Source organism: Mus pahari, chromosome 2, assembly GCF_900095145.1.
Source record: "Mus pahari chromosome 2, PAHARI_EIJ_v1.1, whole genome shotgun sequence".
NCBI classification, from domain to species: domain Eukaryota; kingdom Metazoa; phylum Chordata; class Mammalia; order Rodentia; family Muridae; genus Mus; species Mus pahari.
In genome coordinates this window covers 48,611,227-48,630,291 of record NC_034591.1, presented here as the reverse complement: position 1 = coordinate 48,630,291, position 19,065 = coordinate 48,611,227, and the positions used below count along the sequence as shown (strand labels likewise).

Genomic DNA, 19,065 nt, shown 5'->3' with positions numbered 1-19,065 from the left:
GGCTTGTGGCTCCTCGGAAGTTTATCCATGGTTAAGAACTTCCATTCTAAACCTAATTTTCAACTGATAAGAATTGATTAGATAAGACTTGATCGATTTTACCTTTACTCAGTTAAAATAATGTACGGCAGAACTGTACAGCTCCCTGGCGGTAAGGACATCAAATCACTGTGAGCTCAGCTTTATTTGCCTGGTAAATGACTAGAGTAATAAAATGTCTTCAGCTCTGATAGTCACACTTTTGGACCTTTTCCATTTCTGGTTTGTTTTTCTGGAATGGACAGCTAGAATCTCTTAGAATACCGAGAGTGCGGGCACGGCACTACTTTGCTTTATCTCTTAGATTAATACTTTTACAATGTAGCCTACAATTGATTTGCTGGATGTCTTCTCTGTTCCCTCAGTCTTGGTAGTTAATAATTTTAAAAGCATAATTTTAAGTTTTTTCAATGTTCTGTCATTTGCTGGCTCTAATTTGCTGAAATTTTCTGATACTTTTTCTGTGTTCCTTGACAGTTGGTTTCTCTTAGCAAGCCATTTTACTGCCTAGAGCTCCCTGTGATTCGTGACCTTAGGGAGATGCAGAGACTGAGCCAGCACTGACTCTGGAACAATGATTTTCTTATACTTTGGACTTTCTCCTCTCCCTGTCCCTGTCCCTGTCCCTCTCCCTCTCCCTCTCCCTGTCCCTGTCCCTGTCCCTCTCCCTCTCCTTCCCTCCCTCCCTCCCTCTTTCTATTTTCTTTTCTTTTGAGACAGGGTCTCATTGTGTAGACCAGACTGGCCTGAAACTCACAGAAATCTGCTCGCCTCTACTTCCTGAGTAGAGGCACATTAGAGTAGAGAGCATTAGAGGCGCGCACCAGCACACCTAGCCTGATTTTATTGCTATGGGATGACTAGGCAACCTGCCCGTTAGAAATCTTTGCCTCTGCATCCTCTATTTCTTCCATTACACTTGTCCTTCAGTACCCACTGGGTCTTGTTCAAGACCGTGGCAAATACCAAAATTTGTGAGCACTCAAGTTCTTTATATAAAATGGCATAGTGTTTGCATATAACCTATGCATACCTTCCATACACTTTCATCTCTAGATCATATATGCATTAAGGAACAAAAATAAAGCAACTTCCTCTTGGATTAGTTGGGCCAAGTGTAAGCCTGATTTGAATTCTCCACTTGTCTTGTGTCTACTGTCTGTCCCTAATAAAGGACTTTGCCTTATACTCATTGAACAGTACGGAAAGCACGGTATGGGGAAGTAATGAGGAATCTTTATAGAAATCTTTGACAGGAATACTATTTCCAACAGACCCAGTATAGCAACAGGAGCTATAGTAACAGATGTTACCAGCCCATGTCTACCTGTTGCTTTCAGTGTTTATATTTGTTGTTTAAGATTGCTTCCACCCTGGGCTGTAGAGAGGGCTCAGCAGTTAAAGAGCACTGACTGCTCTTCCAGAGGTCCTGAGTTCAGTTCCCAGCAACGACATGGTGGCTCACAACCATCTGTAATGAGATCTGATACCATCTTCTGGTGTGTCTGAAGAGAATAATGATATACATTATTTCATAATATTTTTACACCTCAAAACTCAAAAAGAATTCTCTCATATAAGACTGCCATGTCTCCCAGAGCTAGGATGTTCTCTTCTGCCCCATACTGAAATGAATGCAGGCAGATTAATCTAAAGCATAGATTCATATAGTAGGCTAACTCAAGAGTCACCATCTAGAGAGATCTTCTCTAAGTCCCCAACACAGGGCCAAGTGTTCCTACTTCTGTGTCCCCATCTCCCATGTGCTATTCACACCCTAATCAGGTAGCATCTCCCACAAATAAGAACTACTTAAGGAGTCTGGACCACCTACTGCAGCACAGAGCACTAACAGATAGTCAGAAGAAACAAGCACAGTTGAGCCTTGGAACCCATGGGCTATACAGCAGTGGAGTCAGCCACACATAAAACAGAAGCACTTGGGAGAAAGTGGTCGATATTGAACTTGTATGGCCTTTCCATTCTCTATAAACAATATAACAATTTATTTTATGTTTTATAGGGGTGTGTGTATGATGACACATTTTAATGAAAAAGTCTCTTGACCCCAAGGAGACTGAATTTTTTCCAGGCCTTGCATCAAGTTAACAATATGCCTTGAGATCATTTAGAACCATGTACTTAGCCATTTACCCTACTGTGTACTCAGCCTCTTTAAGCTTAACTGCCTTAAAGAGAACATGTCACAAACCTAACTGTGCCTTGAATTTCCCAGTCAGGTTTTGCAACCTAAGCTAAATGCATAGCTTTAATATTAAGTTATGTACTTTTCCAGGCCCCCTTCCTCATTCAAAATAGTATGTGGGTGTGTGGGTGTGTGTGTGTGTGTGTGTGTGTGTATGTGTGTATTCAATTCCCAGTACCCACAACCATCTGTAACTCCCAAGATCTGACATCCTCACACAGACATACATGCAACAAACAACAATGAACATAAAATAAAAATAAATTATTTAAAAAACCATTAAAAAATTATTCTAGAGCATAAGCCAACAACTGAGCTCATGACTTTCCATGCAATATTCATATAATAGAGGCCTCTTTTACCCCAAGAGGTGAATCTACCATTATTTGATGCCTCAAGCATCTTAAGACTATGAAATATAATTAATTTCAGAATTAAATATTTCTAGCTCATCTTTCAGTGTTCTACTAGGCACTCCATGATGTTGAGTTAAGTGGTTGGCAGGATTTCTTTGTCGTTTCCTGTGAGTATCATTAAGGAGGTAGTTGAGACCAATTGCCAGGAAAGGCTGTGTATGCTACAGTACCTGGCTATGACCCCTCAGCACTTAGCATAGTCCCTGTTCCCGGGTGCTGCTTCCCTCCCATTTGTGTCAGGGTGTGGGTGTTTTCAGTGTTGTCTTTTGCTCACGGTGGAAGCGAGGGTGCATCTTACTACATTTTGTGTCTTTGTACAGGTTGTGCATTCGCACAATTCATGACTCAGGAAGCAGCTCAGAAATGTCTTGCAGCAGCCTCTCCAGAGGCTGAGGTAAGGAAAGCTTGTCCTTCCCCTGTGCCTAGAACTTAGTAGCTTCTGTAGGCAAGAGCTGATGCTTGCACCAGGTTATTATGTATTTTTAATAAAGTGAAGACTTGAGCACTTAATATTCGCTAGGCACTGAGCTTAGCCTGTGTGGCCTTAATCCATGCTTTGAGATGATTGCAGCTGCCATATTTCTTAAGTGAGGAAACAAGTTTGATATTTCTAGTGTTCATTGATTGTTGTCTGTATATCAGCCTCTATTCTACACTAACAACATGAAAGACCGAAAGAAGGTATTAATGCTATCTGTGAACCTGTATGAGTGTCTGATAGTGGTAGTGTAGATTCTGAGAATCTTTCTGTGCTTTTTAAATGAAGCATTCAGCTTTTGAGATGTTATCCTGTGTTGTCCTTGTCTCTTAAATAATCTTACACAAGCTTTAGAATACTAAACATGTTTACAGAACAATTTTCTCAGTTTAGGTCTACTTTGGGTCTGAGCTACTGTAAAGTAAATTCCTTACTGCTGATTCTCTTCAGTACATACAGATGTGACCTTTTGTACAATTGTACAACCGCCTTTGAGCCTCCAGGGCCCACGTGTAGCTGGCCAGGCAGATGCAGCCTGGGTCCGGCCTCCATGGCACAGTGACAGTGTGCTGAATCCCTTGTCTTGCTCTCCCGTGCTATCTGCTTGCTTTCTGCTTGCTCTGTGTTTGAAGAGAAGGTTGTAATATGTTTCAGGGTGGTGGCCTTAAACTGGACGGCCGGCAGCTGAAGGTCGACTTAGCTGTGACCCGGGATGAGGCAGCAAAGCTTCAGACAAAGAAGGTGAAGAAGCCAACTGGAACCCGGAACCTCTATCTGGCCCGAGAAGGCTGTGAGTATCGCCGGGCATCTGAGTAGCCACCCATGACTTGAGGGTGAACCAGCAATTGTGTTTCTAATATAAAACCCAAATTTCCTCCTTAGCAGTGTTTTACTGCTGTTCCTCTTCAGTAGATGTGGCTTTGTTAGGAGCCTTCACCCATTTTTTTGCAGACTAATCAGTCTTGTTCTCTGCTGTCTGTTGCCTCAGATTATTTACCTAGCAGGATTGGAAGCACAAGGAAGAAAATTCTTTTTTTTTTTTTTTTTTTCGTTTTTCAAGACAGGGTTTCTCTGTATAGCCCTGGCTGTCCTGGAACTCACTTTGTAGACCAGGCTGGCCTCAAACTCAGAAATCTGCCTGCCTCTGCCTCCCGAGTGCTGGGATTAAAGGCATGCGCCACCTCGCCCGGCATTGATAGACTTTTAAATGTTTAATAGCTGTAAGTATTTATCAGCCTACTCCTGCGTAGATGTGTAGTTCCAGGTAGTAAATTTAGGCCTCAGCTTTTGGATCCAAAGCCTCTGAGACCATAATTCTGTTCTCTGTTTCGGCTCATCTAATTAATTGCTGAGTGATTGACAGCCGCGTACATGAGCACCTCAGTTTCAGGGGCAGCTTGTTGGTGGAACATTCTATATTCTAGCTGCATTCAGAGCTTCTTCCACGCCTTTCTGTCTGACTTGCAGCATGAATGTGATGCTTTTGGAGGCAGGGAGGAACAAGATTACAAAATGTTCAGTTTGCCTTTAGAGCAACTCTTAAGTCTAGAACTTAGCCCTGTAGCTATTTTCGGACCTAACTAACTGGCCAACACAGTCCTCGGGGCCCAGTACAAAGGGTTTGCATCATTCAAATCACATTCTTCCTGTTGCTCAGTGAACATTCCCTTGGTGACATCTTGGCCTTTTTCCCTCTTTCTGCAGTGATCCGCGCTGGGACGAAGGCTGCTGAGGGTGTGAGTGCCGCAGATATGGCCAAACGCGAGCGGGTGAGTAGATGAGGCATAGCCTTGGCTCTCATGGTTATGTAAGTGAATCAGAAACAATCACTGCTGCCACACTGCTCCTGAAGGACCACACTTTACTGTGTTAGAGGCACACAGGTAAAGGAGAAGTGACTGGACAGTACTCCTGCCGTTGTATCCGTCCTGTTGTCGGGAGCTCAGTCTTGCTCTTTGTTTCTATAGTACGCATGTGTGTGTTCTGAGGAACTGCCGCTCGCTCACTCAGGAGGTGTGGAGAGGGAGGGCCTGTGTGTAATTGTTATCATAAATGGAAAACAACAGAATGGAAGCTGAGTAGGCAGGCTTACTGGGAACAAGAGGAGCCTTAATGTTTAGGAGATGGGTTTCAGAAAGAGTAGCCAAGATGCCACTTGGAGGGATGGTATCACTAAAATAATACAATTATGTGGGACAACTTCCTATTATAGGTGTTTCTACTGTTAACTGACACCTTTGCTGCCTAGCAGTGTTTGCAGTAGTTGCTTACTTTTGCTGTTTTCAGACAGTCTCATGTAGCTCAGGCTGACCTCTGCATAGCCTAATATTTCTGAATTTCTAATCCTCCTCCATCCATCTCCTGAATACTGGGATTACAGGCCCACTCCACCATGTCCAGTATCCATGGTGCGAAGATTGAACTCCAGATGCTATGTGTGCCAGGCCACTTTACCAGCTGGGCTCTATCCTAACTTAGGCAGTTTACCTTTAAAAAGTCAGCCTAGAGCCAGTGGGGTGGCTCAGTGGGTAAAAGTGCTTACCGCACAAGCCTAGTTGGCCTGAATTGATCCCTCGAACCTACAGTGGAAAGAATCCAGCCTCTAAAGTTGTCCTTTGATCTCTACCACATGCACAGTGTGTACACAATCACACACAGACACACACCTGATAGTAAAATAAAATAGTTAAAGGATAAAAAAACAGCACAGAGCAGCTATGGAACCTCAATGTTCAGGAGATGGCAAGCAGCAAATATGCTGTATTGATCGGTGGAAGCAAATGTCTTCCCAGCATAGGGTTTTTATAGTAGCATTTAAAAATTTTTTTTTAGTATTGAATATCTGGATATCATGGTATTTGGGGAAGCAGTGCAATAAGATATACTGAGTTTTAGAATTAATTTTGCTAGCCATAGATTACTGGATTATTTCTATGCATTATAAAAAATAAGTTAACTCTAGGGAGGGGGTACTAGACATTCCCAGTTGTTGAGTGGGTGAGGACTGAGCATAAATACTAACTTCAGATTTACTTACAAGAATATTTGTGCTAAACTGGGCAGTAGTGGTGCATACCTTTAGTCCCAGCACTGGGAGGCAGAGGTAGGTGGATCTCTGATTCGGAGTCCAGCCTGGTCTACAGAGTGAGTTCTAGGACAGCCAGGGCTGCACAGAGAATCCCTGCCTTGAAAAAACAAAAACAAATTTGTGCTGGGGCACATTTTGAGCTATGTGGGGTTTTGGTTGTTGTTTTGTTTGTTTGTTTGTTGTTTGGTTTGTGTTTTGGTTTTTCGAGACAGGGTTTCTCTGTGTATCCTGGCTGTCTTGGAACTCACTCTGTAGACCAGCTCTGAGCTCCATCTGCCTCTGCCTCCCAAGCTTTGGGATTAAAGGCATGCACCAACACTGCCCGGCTTGTTTTTTAACCTCATTTGGCCTCGTGTCCATGCTGAGAGTTAAATATTGACCTGTGTAGTTCCACTTTTATACATGAAAAATTGAATCTTAAAATGTCATTTGATTTCTCCAAATGGGTGACTTTTTGGCTCAGTTCTGACTCTGGAGTTGATGACCATCCTGCCTCCCTGAGCCTGCTTTTCTCTCTGCTGGGTACTGTGAGGCAGCAGGCAGGTGCATCTGTGGCCATGGGATGGGGTCACGATTCTCCTCTTTTAGATAGTTGGGAGCCTGCCTGACAGATGTACTGTGTGTTAAGAGCTTGTCTTTTTCTCCTCTCCCAGTTCGAGCTACTGAAACATCAGAAACTCAAGAACCAGAATATCTTTGTCTCACAGACCAGGCTTTGCCTGCACAATCTCCCAAAGGCTGTGGATGATAAACAGCTAAGGAAGCTGCTGCTGGAGGCCACTCGAGGAGAGAAGGGGGTTCGAATTAAGGAGGTGAGCAATGCCTTGCCATGCACAGCCTTCAGGCTCAAGTGTTCACTTCAGGCTGTGGTGTCAGCGTATCAACAGGTTTTCTTTGAGACACATCAGCATGTAAAGTCCAGTCTGGCAGTTTTCTTCTGGGGACTGTCTTTTTCTTTTCGAGACAGGGTTTCTCTGTGTAGCCCTGGCTGTCCTGGAACTGACTCTGTGACCAGGCTGGCCTCGAACTCAGAAATCTGCCTGCCTCTGCCTCCCAAGTGCTGGGATTAAAGGCATGCGCCACCACCGCCCAGCAGGGAGCTGTCTTTCATATCTGACTAACTTACAGCAAAATGTGAGGAACTCTGTCATGAATTTATTTAGCAAGCATTTATTCAATACCTGCTGTGTAGTTAGCATTATATAAATAATATAATGCAAATTTTGTTGCAGAGAATACAATTAATGTGATTTGGTTCCTAAAAGACGGGTGTGTGTTTGTGTTTGCATGCATACACACACACATATTTGAAAGAAAGGGAAAGAGAGGGAGAGGAGAGGGACAAGGAGAGGAGAAAAGGGAAGAAGAGAGGGAGGGAGAGGAGAGAGAGGGTACACAGAGCACATGCAGGGCACATGGAGATGTCAGAGGACACCTCAGGTCTCGGTCAGGCCTCACGGTCCACCTGGAGTCAGGCTTTCTGGTCCCTTGCACATCCGTGCTTACTGTTCTGGTCCCCTGCACATCCATGCTTACTGTTCTTAGAGCTTCTGTTTCTACAGAAGCTCCCTATCCTACCATTGGGGCGCTGAGATTACAGACACCATCATGCCTGGCTTTTACATTGGTTCTAGGAATCTGAACTCAGGTTCTCCTGCTAAAGACATTAAGTTAGGGTTTTATTGCTGTGAACAGACACTATAACCAAGTCTTTAAAGGATAAATTTAACTGGGGCTGGCTTACAGGTTCAGAGGTTCAGTCCATTATTATCAAGGAGGGAACATGGGAGCATCCAGGCAGACATGGTGCAGGCAGAGCTGAGAGTTCTATGGCTTCATCTGAAGGCTGCTAGCAGAAAACTGGCTTCTAGGCAGCTAGGACTAGGTTATTAAAGCCCACGCCCACAGTGACACACCTACTCCAACAGGGCCACACCTCAGTAGTGCCACTCCCTGGGCCCAGCCTATACAGACCATCACACATGGCAAGCACTGTAGCCTTTCCCCTAGCTCCTAAGGTAGCATTGATTGTGTATTCAGTATTACTCCGCTGTAAGCAGTCTTCATGTTGACTGGGCATGTTTTCTGTTGAGTTAGAAGCCTATGAGTTCACACTAGCATTTAGTTCAGCTCTGTCTCTTTTGAAGGCCTTACCATTACCACTATACTGGCCTGAGACTTGGTTGTTTCTCCAGACAGGCTGACGACGTCTTTGAGGATAGATATTATCTCATTATCCCCAATCCTGGAGATACGTGGCATAATCTGTTCATCATTACATGTAAAAATGCCATTGCCAGCCGGGCGTGGTGGCACACGCCTTTAATCCCAGCACTCGGGAGGCAGAGGCAGGCAGATTTTTGAGTTCTAGGCCAGCCTGGTCTACAAAGTGAGTTCCAGGACAGCCAGGGCTATACAGAGAAACCCTGCCTCGAAAAAAAAAATGCCATTGCCAATATTTTAGGTGTGCTTTGCTGTTTTATAGCCGTAAACTGTATGCCTAGTACCCTGAGGCCTCTTTAACATGTTCCTTGGTATTGAGGAAATAGCATGAGAAAGCCACCTATAGTATTTAATGTATAATTGAACTCATTATATTTAGTGCCCTTTTACATTGTATAGTATATGTATTGGTTGTATAACTATTTCCTCTAAGATAAAACCCCCATCTTAGAAGGAAGGTGGGTTGTAAGCTTAGAAAGACTCAGGATGTTTCTCAGCCTGACTAGATACTCTAGACCTCTTACTCCTCAATCATATATAAGCCGTAGGGACTGCTAAGACAGACTCCCAGACAGGCTGAGGCCTAGAAGAGGCCCAGCAGCCAAGCTCCTGGGGAGAGGCAGAGACCTGATAAGCTTCCTGGAGGAGGCCTAGACCATTAAGCTACCCGGAAAAGACACTAACCTGTTGAGCTGCCTTCAGGCTGTGCAGTGAACTGCAGGCACTCAGCTTGTGAGTGTCAGCCATGCTAGCGTGGGCTTCTGGTAATGGAGCTGTCTTTGAGTCCTTTCTGCTTCTGTAAGTCTCCACAGTTCAGTCTGGCTCAGCAGTTGACTTTGGTGTTGTCCTTATCTTGGTCTGTCTTTGGTTCCTGTCTTGGGTAGTAGATGTTCGTTCCTGTCTCCCCAGGAATCATGACAAAAGTATTATATTTTCCCCTTAAGTCCTTTATTTGTGTAAGTTCTGCATCTCAGTGAGATGTCTTGAATGATGTTTTGAGTGAGCGAGCATACTGAAGTCAGGAATTCTTTCTCTCTTCACCCTCTGCAGTGGACAGGGTAGGGTTGTTGCACGGAGCCGCTGTAGTATGCATGTGGCTTTCGTACTTAGACTCCTCCGCTACAGAAGAACAGCAGCTCCAGGCAGTAATATTGCATAAGTGGTGTATTTTCTCAAATTATTTTCTATGCTCCTCATGACCCTAGGATATTTACTGTATCCTGACAGAGAAAAATGTGCACCAAAGAACTTCTGACTAACCCAAGACAGCTGAAGCTGGCTTTAATCTGAGGCTTATCCCATGTCAGTATATGGTTTTTAATCTAAAACCATCAGGTTTTCTTTCCTCCTGTCTCCATTAATTTCCTTCCTTCAGGGATCGAGTCTTTAGACAGTTCTCCGTTCTCAGCAGTGCCGTGCTGAGAAGCTGGAGAATCACGCGCCTCTCGTTACATGCATTATGAACAGTGAAAGATTACAAACTTTCTCAGGGCGTTGAAGAGGCTTAGTAGTTAGAGTACAGAATGCTCTGGCAGAGGACCTGATCTTGGTTCCCAGTTCCAGAGAATCTGTTACCCTCTTGTAGACTCCATGAGCACTGCATTCAGGTGTACATGCATACACATGGACATACACATACACATACACATAAGATTTTTAAAAATAAAAAATAAATCTTAAAAATTAAAATACATGTTGTGGCTAGCCCTGGGGCTAATTTGATGTCAATTCTGTCCTGTGAGAGGCTGTGAGCAAGGACTGAGTCAGCACTCAGGTGGTTTCTTGTAAACCTTCTCACCTTCTAATTTGTAAAATAAAGGAGAGCTGATGATTGGGCAGAAAAAGAGGAAGGTGGAGCGGAAAGTTGGGAGAAGAAGGAGGTTTGGGGGGGGGGTGATGCAGAGGAGGACTGGAAGAAAGACGGAGCAGAAGCACATGGCCTGGAGAAACTGCAAATTCTAAAGGGTCTCATAGGTTAGGCAGATCTACTGCCACACTACCATCTTCCACATCTGTGAGACCCTTAGATGTGGAAGGTGGCAGTGTGGCGATAGATCTGCCCAATCTAGGCTCACAGCATGTATTCATATTGAGTCGCGTTTTCATTGCCGGGGCATATTTGGGTTGGAGATTAACCGCAACAAATACATTTTTCTCTGGGACATTTTATTTCTTATTCATAACTACTGTTTTGGTTTTTTTTTTCTTTCTTTTTCTATTCATAGTGTAGAGTGATGCGGGACCTTAAAGCAGTTCATGGGAAAATGAAGGGTCAGTCCCTGGGCTATGCCTTTGCAGAGTTCCAAAAGCATGAGCATGCCCTCAGAGCCCTCCGCCACTTCAACAACAACCCAGAGATCTTTGGGTCCCAAAAGGTGAGTCTCCTCCTTTGGAGAGACCCGTTTTCCTAGAGTCCCTGATATTTGAGTGGTGGGAAGGAACACGGGGTGGGCAGAGTGGAGGTGGCGATAAAAGATGGTGAATCTGGGTGAGAGGCTCCTGAAGAGCATGATTGGGCAGACTGCCTGCAGAACTGGCCTTTAGAGAAGACATGAGAAACAGCCTCAAAGCTGACAGAAGGAGAAGCAGGTGGAGGAGCACCCAGGCCCACTGCACTCACAGACTGTAAAGTCTTATGAATGGCGTTGTCTTCCTCACAGAGACCCATAGTGGAGTTCTCTTTAGAAGACCGAAGAAAACTTAAAGTAAAGGAGCTGAGGATCCAACGCAGCCTGGTATGGAACCTAAATTGGGTTTGGTTTTGGTGTATGTCTGTGTGTCTGTCTGTGTCTGTGTGTGCCTTTGTACCTGTGCCATAGATTCTAGAGTTCAGAAGACAACTTGGGGAACTTGGTTCTCTTTCTGGCATGTGTGTCCTGGGGATTGAACTCAGGCCGTCAGGCTTGGTGGCAAGTGCCTTTACTTGGCATAGCTCTGACTACCCCAGAACTCACAGAGATCCCTCTGCCTCAACTGGCATTAAAGGTGTGTGCCCAGCCTTTTTTTTTCAGGGGCTTAATTAAGCTTCCTCTTTTCTATTTTGTGCTTCTGCCAAGTAGGAGTTTACTCTACTTGTAAGACTCTCTGGTGGTTTTTTCTTTGCTATCCCTCTCCTGAGTGCTGCATAGGAGAAGGGAAAGGGAAGAAAAGCAAACCAATATTGTGATCCTCATGAGTTTCTGCACAGTGTGTGGGCCATGTCAAAACAAGTGACAGAGGCTAAGTTCCAGAATCACCATCATCATCATCATCTGAGACAGGGTCTCCCTTTATTGTTCAAGCTTGCTTTGAACTCAAAAATCCTCCAGTCTCAGCACAACTGCTGGTTTTAGATCATTTTCAATTTGTGTGGGGAAAAGGAAGATCAGGAGCTATAAGCTCTCCTTTCTTAGCTACATGTTCCCTGGCAAGTTACTTCTCTGAACCTCAGTTTATAAATGGGTTAATAACATCCGCATTCCTCATGTAAAGAGCCTTCAATGAGCTCATACACCATTGCTCAGCTTGTAGTCACTACTCTCTCTACCCATCTTCCCTTGGGATGTGCTAGGCTAGATTATTATAGCACTCATCAATACTCTACTACCTTTTGCATGCATAGAGAACATTTATAGTGTTCAGTGTATGCTAAGCTCATGACCTTTGTTGGAGAACCTGGGGTCTCACTGTTAGACATAACAAATTGCCTTTAGCCATTGCTTGGGGTGTTTCTGAAGCTGTAGTCACTTTCTTTGAAGACTTTGTTCCCTGTGTTTGTATACATACTGCACATCCTTTCTCCTGACTCATTTCTTCTTCAGAGCAAATGAATCCTCCCACTGAGATAAGCCCTCCTTACACAGGCTTTCATCAACTTCCTTGGTTGTTTTTGGTTCTTATTTTGTTTTATTTACATATGTGCCTTGTATTAGTTACTGCTCTATTGCTGAGATAAAACACCATGACCAAAAGCAGCTTAGCGAAGGAGGAGTTTATTTGGTCTCATGCTTCCAAAGGGACAGGAGCCCACCACAGCAGGGAGGCATAGCAGCCAGCAACAGGTAAGAGCAGAGGAGGAGGCTGAGAGATCACATCCTCATCCTACAACCAGAGCAGAGAGACAGCTGGAGTCAGGGCGGGCTGTGAGCCTGTGGAGGACATTGCACTCTCGCCCTGCTTTAGTGCTCATAGACCTTCAATGACCTTATCTTCGTCTGAAGCTCTAGCCTCCTCTGGCCATCCTTAACCACTGTCCCCCGCTCTGACACTTTTCCCTTCTCATGCTCACTGAGGGTTTCCTCTCTCTGGAGGAATTTGTTTAGCATTTCTTGAAAAGCCAATTTCCTGGCCACAGTTCTCCTCTCCCTTCCCTCCCCTCCCCTCCCCTCCTTTTAAAAAAAAATTATTTATTTTATGTATATGAGTACACTGTTGCTGTCTTCAGACTCACCAGAAGAGGCATCAGGGCATCAGATTCCATTACAGATGGGTGTGACCACCATGTGGTTGCTGGGAACTGAACTAAGGACTTCAGGAAGATCAGCCAGTGCTCTTAGCCACTGAGCATCTCTCCAGCCTGCCCTCCTTACTCTTTCTTACTGAGAAAGTTTCTTTCACCTTTGTAAAAGATAATTCCATTGGGTAGAGAATTCTAGATTGGTAATTTCATCTTCTGGAACTTCAACTACCTCATGTTATCTTCTTGGCTTCATAGTTTACTGCAATGTGACATAAATCCAGCTGTGGAGTTTGGTGTGTTTATTTTATTGGTTTTCTCTTGGCCCTTAGACCTATGGCTTAATGACTGTCACGGGTCTTAAATTTTTCTAGCTGTATTACATTAAGTAGTTTTTAGTTGTCTTGTTCCTTCTGCTTGTGTTTACCTCTTTTGTGTGTTATACTTTGGTGGGGGTCAGGTGTCTTTTCAAACAGGGTCTCTCTCATGTAGCTTAGGCTGGTCTCAAACTCCTGATCCATTCCATCCTTCCAAGTGCCTAGAATTCTAGGAGTGCGTTGTCACGCCTAGACTGTGTTTCCCCCTGGACAATTGTCTTCTTACTGGCTTTTGAATATTGGGCTACTGCTTGCTGCCTGTTTCTGTTTCCTGTCTTGTCCCCTGCCTCGTAGCTATGTCACTAGACAGCTTGGAAACTGTTTGAATTTCCTTTTCTGTGTGCTATGTCGGGGGACAAGTTCCTCCCTGACCAAGCTCATGCCAGCCTCCCCTCAGCTGCTACTTTCCTAGCAAGTAAATCTCAGCTGGAAATCAGGGGCAATTTCTTGTTTTATGCAGCAAAAAATGGAATCCAAGCCTGTAACCAGTAAGCCCCAAAAGGAGCACAGAGAAGTTGGAAAAGACAAGCAACAGAAAGTAGTTCAGAACGCCACACAGGATCAGAGTAAGGCGCCTGGAGAGCAGAAAGGGAAAGCCGGCTCCACCTCGTGGACAGGCTTCCAGACCAAGGCTGAAGTGGAGCAGGTGGAGCTGCCTGATGGGAAGAAGAGAAGAAAAGTCCTGGCACTCCCTTCACATCGAGGCCCCAAAATTAGGTGAGATGCAGGAGAGCCACTCAGAAGCGGGTGCTTCCAAGTGCATTGGGTTTGGTGCAGCTCTTTGTCTTTGTGGCATTTGTGAGGACAAAAGGGGTAGTGTGCTCCGTTCCCCGTGGGAGGTTTACAGGAGAGTCTCCGCCCTGGGAGGGACCCTCCGTGGAAAGACTGCTAAGCCATTCTTGATATGCTGTCGTGGACTCTAGTTAAGAGTGACTGCTTCTAGGTTTAGAAACAGCTATGTAGAAAAGAAGTTTGTCTCCTGTGCTCTTTTAGATGCCAAGGACACTAACCAGAGAAAGGATTCTGTATGACGTTTATGTGGCTATCTTATTTCAGACTGCGGGACAAAGGCAAAGTGAAGTCCCTGCCTTCTAAGAAGCCAAAGCCACAGACGGGCCAGCGGAAGCAAAAGCAGCAGCAGTTAGCGTCTTCCCTGCAGGTGAGGTCTGCGGCCATGCGGTTTGTGGCACTGTGGCTCGGTTGGGCTGAGGAGAGTAGGCTGTGGAGAGCTGAGTGGACAGTGAGGCAAGCTCTTAAGAGGATGAGGTACAGTGTGAACGTGGGGAGGGAAGGAAGCCCTTGTCAATTTACTTGCGCACTTAGCTTGTGTTTCCTCTGCCCGCTTTGCCCCAGCAGAGTGAGGGTATGAAAGCAAATCCCATTTTACATGTAAATATGTCTCAAGAGAAAAATTGCTCAGAAAATCTTCAGACTACATCTATAATGGCCAAGTCCACACACGCGCACACACACACACACACACTGTCATTATCCTATCTACTGAGATTAATCACAAGTTCTTTATATTTTTCTAATTGCCTCAAAACTGTTTTGTATGTTTGGTTAGGACCGACTAGGATGCTAGCAAAGCCCACACATTACATTTTCATTATTCATCCCTCCCTCCTTCACTCTATGGGTTTCTTCTTTCTTACCACATTTCCCCCCACACTGTTAATTTGTTGGAGGAACAGGTCATTTGTCCTTAAGGATGTATTTTATGTGGAGTCTGCTTCCGTAGGGTATCATGCTGTAACTTGTCTCTGTGATACCTTGGTGCCTGTCAGCTGGTGGTTAGGTGTAGAGGTGTAATCAGGTTTCTTGGAAAGAGCACTTCATGGATGTTGTGCCGTAGTCAGTGCTGCATTTTGATTGTTCACTGTTAGTAATGCCAAGATCAGTCAGTAGGTGTCAGATTGTCTGTCTGCATCATTGCTCCATTTAGAAAACCCCTACCATCTTTTCAGGTGGTTTGCTTGTTTGTTTGTTTAGTTTTGTTTTGCTTTTGTTTTTGCTTTGCAGTGCTAGGGATTGAACCCAAGGCTGGAAGTGCCCGGCTGTTGAGTTATGTCCCTAGCTGCTTACCTTTGGCTTATAACAACAATGGATTGTTATATAGACCTATTATTTCATTGTGAGTTACAGAATGTTGATTTTCCAATACAATCACCCCTTTTGCACCTAAAAATAGTGTTCTAAGAATTTTAGAAAGAAAAAAAGAAAGAAAGAAAGAAACAACAAAAAGAAAAAAACAGAAAAAATAAAAATAAAATTTTAAAAAAATTAAAAAATAATTTTAGAAAGAAAGAAGAGTCTTAACGTATAGGAAAGACAAGGGTAGATGATTTATTTTCTTCTCCTTGCTATATTAAGTTTCCAGAGTAGTGAACTATTGCCATACCAGCCTGCTCTAGTGGCCTATAAGACAGACAGACAGACAGACAGATAGATAGATAGATAGATAGATAGATAGATAAAGATATAGATATAGATATAGATACATACACATACATACATACATAAACAACACACGCACACACAGGAACTACTTGATATATGTATGTATGTATTATAAAATCCCCAATTTTCATATAATGCTCTGTGTTTCAACCAAATGTAGTTAATCAAATGTAGCCATTATTCTTGTTCTGTCTAAGTCAACAGAAACATCTCAAATCAGCTCCTGCATCCTTCTGAAGAGATCTTGTCTGTCTTTGGTAGTGTTGCTTTCTTGTACAAGATGTTCTAGGCACATCTCACATGTTTCTTGTTTCCTGGGAAGCTCTAGTTCTTTTTAATAGAAAATAACAGTCCTGTTAGTCGTGTGCTCTCATTCATATATAGAGATTTTTTTTTATATGTATGGGTAGTTTGTCTGCATATATGTCTATAAACTACAGACATGCCTAGTGCCCCTAGCAACCAAAGGAGGGTGCATAGTCCCCTAGGTCTGCAGTTACAGATGGTTGTGTGACACAGTGTGAGTGCTGGGAACAGAACCAGGATCCTCTGGAAGAGCAGTCAATTCTCTTAGCCTCTGCACCATCTCTCCAGCCTCCAGTCTTGGGTTCTTGAGCATTTGGGAACAAACTTTTATCTCCCTCCCCTTTAAGAATAAAAGAGTCATTAGCATCCTTCCCTACTCAAATCTGTCTCTGAGAAGTTTCTGACTATATCATATTATATTGTAGAGATCTAGTCTCTGAAATTTCACAAATGGACTTCTAATGTGGGCAGGAGCAAACAAGAATATCTAAACTAGGTTCTCCCTCATGAACATAGTCTTTGTACCGACTTATGTTTTGAGTACCCTTGACAGGGTTGAAATTAAGTGGGTATGGTGCTAGCCCTTGGAAGGAGAGATGTGAGTTCAGGCTCATCCTCAAGTACATAGTGAGTCTCAGGTATGCAGAAAAGAAGGAAGAAGGCAGGGAGGAGGCAAGAAAGCAAAGGGGAGGGGAAGGAAGAAAAAGGAAAAACAGTACCAAACAAATGGTTGTCTGATGTTCCCTTTCTTTCACAGGTGCCTAAGAAAAAGGCTAAGGAAAATAAGGCAGAAGCCCGCTTCAACCAACTGGTTGAACAATATAAGCAGAAGTTGCTGGGCCCTTCTAAAGGAGCGCCTCTCATGAAGAGAGGCAAATGGTTTGACAGCTGATGGCACCTGCAGACTGTACGGGAGCCGCGTCTTTCACTGAGGGAAGCAGATCCCAGATGATAAACACTTTCTTGGGGACTCTAGGTTGTGTACATTCATGGTCCATTCTCCAGTGTGGTGTTGGTTAGCCACACTGAAAAGCACTGTGGAGTTTTTATAACTTACCCATCACAGTGCTGAGCCTGTGTGTGTAATTGCAACTTATTTCTAATTTCATCTCAAGTGGAAACTATTGTAAAAAAAAAAAAAAAGTGTTTGAGTACTGGATTGTAAAGATGGGTATTTTGTTATGGAGTCTGTAAGTGAGGAACTGTGGCTTTTTGGATGTGTCTCATTTTTAATATACACAAATATATTATGAGTTTTTTCTAAATGAACCTTTTTAACATTTTTAAATTGGTTACATATTCTGTAAGAACTAAGCACAGAGAAAATGCTTATTAATATAGACTCTGAATGTTGGAGACACCGGGAAATGACTGAGGGCCGCAGCACCGGAGAAGGGTCTGCCCCCGGAGGGGAATGGCTGACTGGGAATAAGATTGCAGGCTAGACCCCAGCCTGACCATGGATGGCCCAGATGTATTGCACAGAGCACCTTCTCCCAGGGACTGGAAGCTCTCTGGTGAGTGAAAGCAGTGAACTCAAGACCATGACCTAAAGCCTAAAGTCTTATCTAGTCATGATGAATAAGCAGTTGACTAAATGGTCTCCTGGTCGCTCCCTGCACTACACAGTTTAAAACATTCTTCTTACCTATACTTTCTCTTGTCTAAAGAAAGCTGGGAGTGGAGGGTGTGAATCTCAGAGTCAGGGTCCGAAAGGATTCTGGTGGTGTGAAGAGTGGGCTGTTGTGAAAGATGAAGCTCACTGGAGGCAAACCAGCCCCCGTGCTGGACAACTCTGACACAAGATGTGGAGTACACGGATGGATTCTGCCACCGCAGAGCCTGGTGTCTGCCCCCTTGGCCTGGAGAGTGTCTCCTTAGGATCATTTGTCTCAGATCTCCACTGAACCGTCAGCTCTTCTGGTTCCTTCAGTATCTGAAGTAGGGCTCCTCTTACCTCCCCCGACTCCTGACTCCTGACTGGACTCTCAGACCCTGTTTGTTTTCTCTTGGTATTAATCATCATCTCTGCTTTGAGATCTTCTCTTGTTTGCCCTTACATAGTGGGTGTGAAATAAATATTTACTGAATGAAAAAAAAAAAAACAAAAACAAAAAGGAAAAGGAGCAGTGGTAGTCTGTAGAAAAGGCTGAGAATTTAGCTTAGCTTGCTTGGGTCCCTGACCTAATGTACTGATTTAAGAATGCTGTCCCAAAATACCGCTGAGCCAAGCATAGAGCTGTTTTATGGCATTGCGTTGAGAAAACCAGGCAGTGTCCCAGAAAGCCCTTGGTGGCTTAGAGTTAGTGAAGGAAAAACATCATGAAAACATTGAGACTCTGTACTGGCTAGTTTTGTGTGTCAACTTGACACAGGCTCACAGAGAAAGGAGCCTCCCTTGAGGAAATACCTCCATGAGAACCAGCTGTAAGGCATTTTCTCAATTGGTGATCAAGGGGGGAGGGCCCCTTGTGGGTGGTGCCATCCCTTGGCTGGTAGTCTTGGGTTCTGTAAGAAAGCAGGCTGAGCAAGGCAGGGGAAGCAAGCCTGTAAGGAACATCCTCTGAGGCCTCTGCATCAGCTCCTGCTTCCTGACCTGCTTGAGTTCCAGTCCTGACTTCCTTTGGTGATGAACAGCAATATGAAAGTGTAAGCTGAATAAACCCTTTCCTCCCCAACTTGCTTCTTGGTCATGATGTTTGTGCAGGAATAGAAACTCTAAGACCATTTGGAGGTATCCCAAGGACAGGTGCTGTCTTTAGTGTCAGTTCGAGACAGTGATGGGGGTCTGGAACATTGTTACAAGTGCCCAGCAACACATCTGTCCTAGAGATGGGGTATAGAAAGTGCCTTATGGATATAGTGTCGGAATGACCACAAGCTGCCTGTCAGTTGGTCTGGTTTCCCTTGGCAACCCAGTCTGCTTGCCAGACACCTTTCCTCCAGCACACACATATCCTTAATATTTGAAAGTGTAAAAAAAAAAAAAAATATTTAAAAGTGTATCTTAACATTTAGGATTACAGAGATTTGCTGT

At 44.1% G+C, this 19,065-nt stretch overlaps 1 protein-coding gene across 1 annotated transcript in view; it reads left to right on the top strand.

Moving 5' to 3' along the window:
* Rbm28 (RNA binding motif protein 28) overlaps nt 1-18,706 on the top strand; it is a 41,333-nt gene extending 22,627 nt beyond the window's left edge. Inside the window, exons 11-19 of the mRNA XM_021189903.1 lie at nt 2,982-3,055; nt 3,794-3,929; nt 4,844-4,908; nt 6,881-7,039; nt 10,676-10,825; nt 11,111-11,185; nt 13,723-13,979; nt 14,319-14,421; nt 16,786-18,706. Of these exons, the coding sequence (XP_021045562.1) occupies nt 2,982-3,055; nt 3,794-3,929; nt 4,844-4,908; nt 6,881-7,039; nt 10,676-10,825; nt 11,111-11,185; nt 13,723-13,979; nt 14,319-14,421; nt 16,786-16,920 (1,154 nt within the window). The 3' untranslated portion in view covers nt 16,921-18,706. The remainder of the gene's footprint in view (nt 1-2,981; nt 3,056-3,793; nt 3,930-4,843; nt 4,909-6,880; nt 7,040-10,675; nt 10,826-11,110; nt 11,186-13,722; nt 13,980-14,318; nt 14,422-16,785) is intronic.
* The last annotated feature ends 359 nt before the right edge of the window (nt 18,707-19,065 follow it).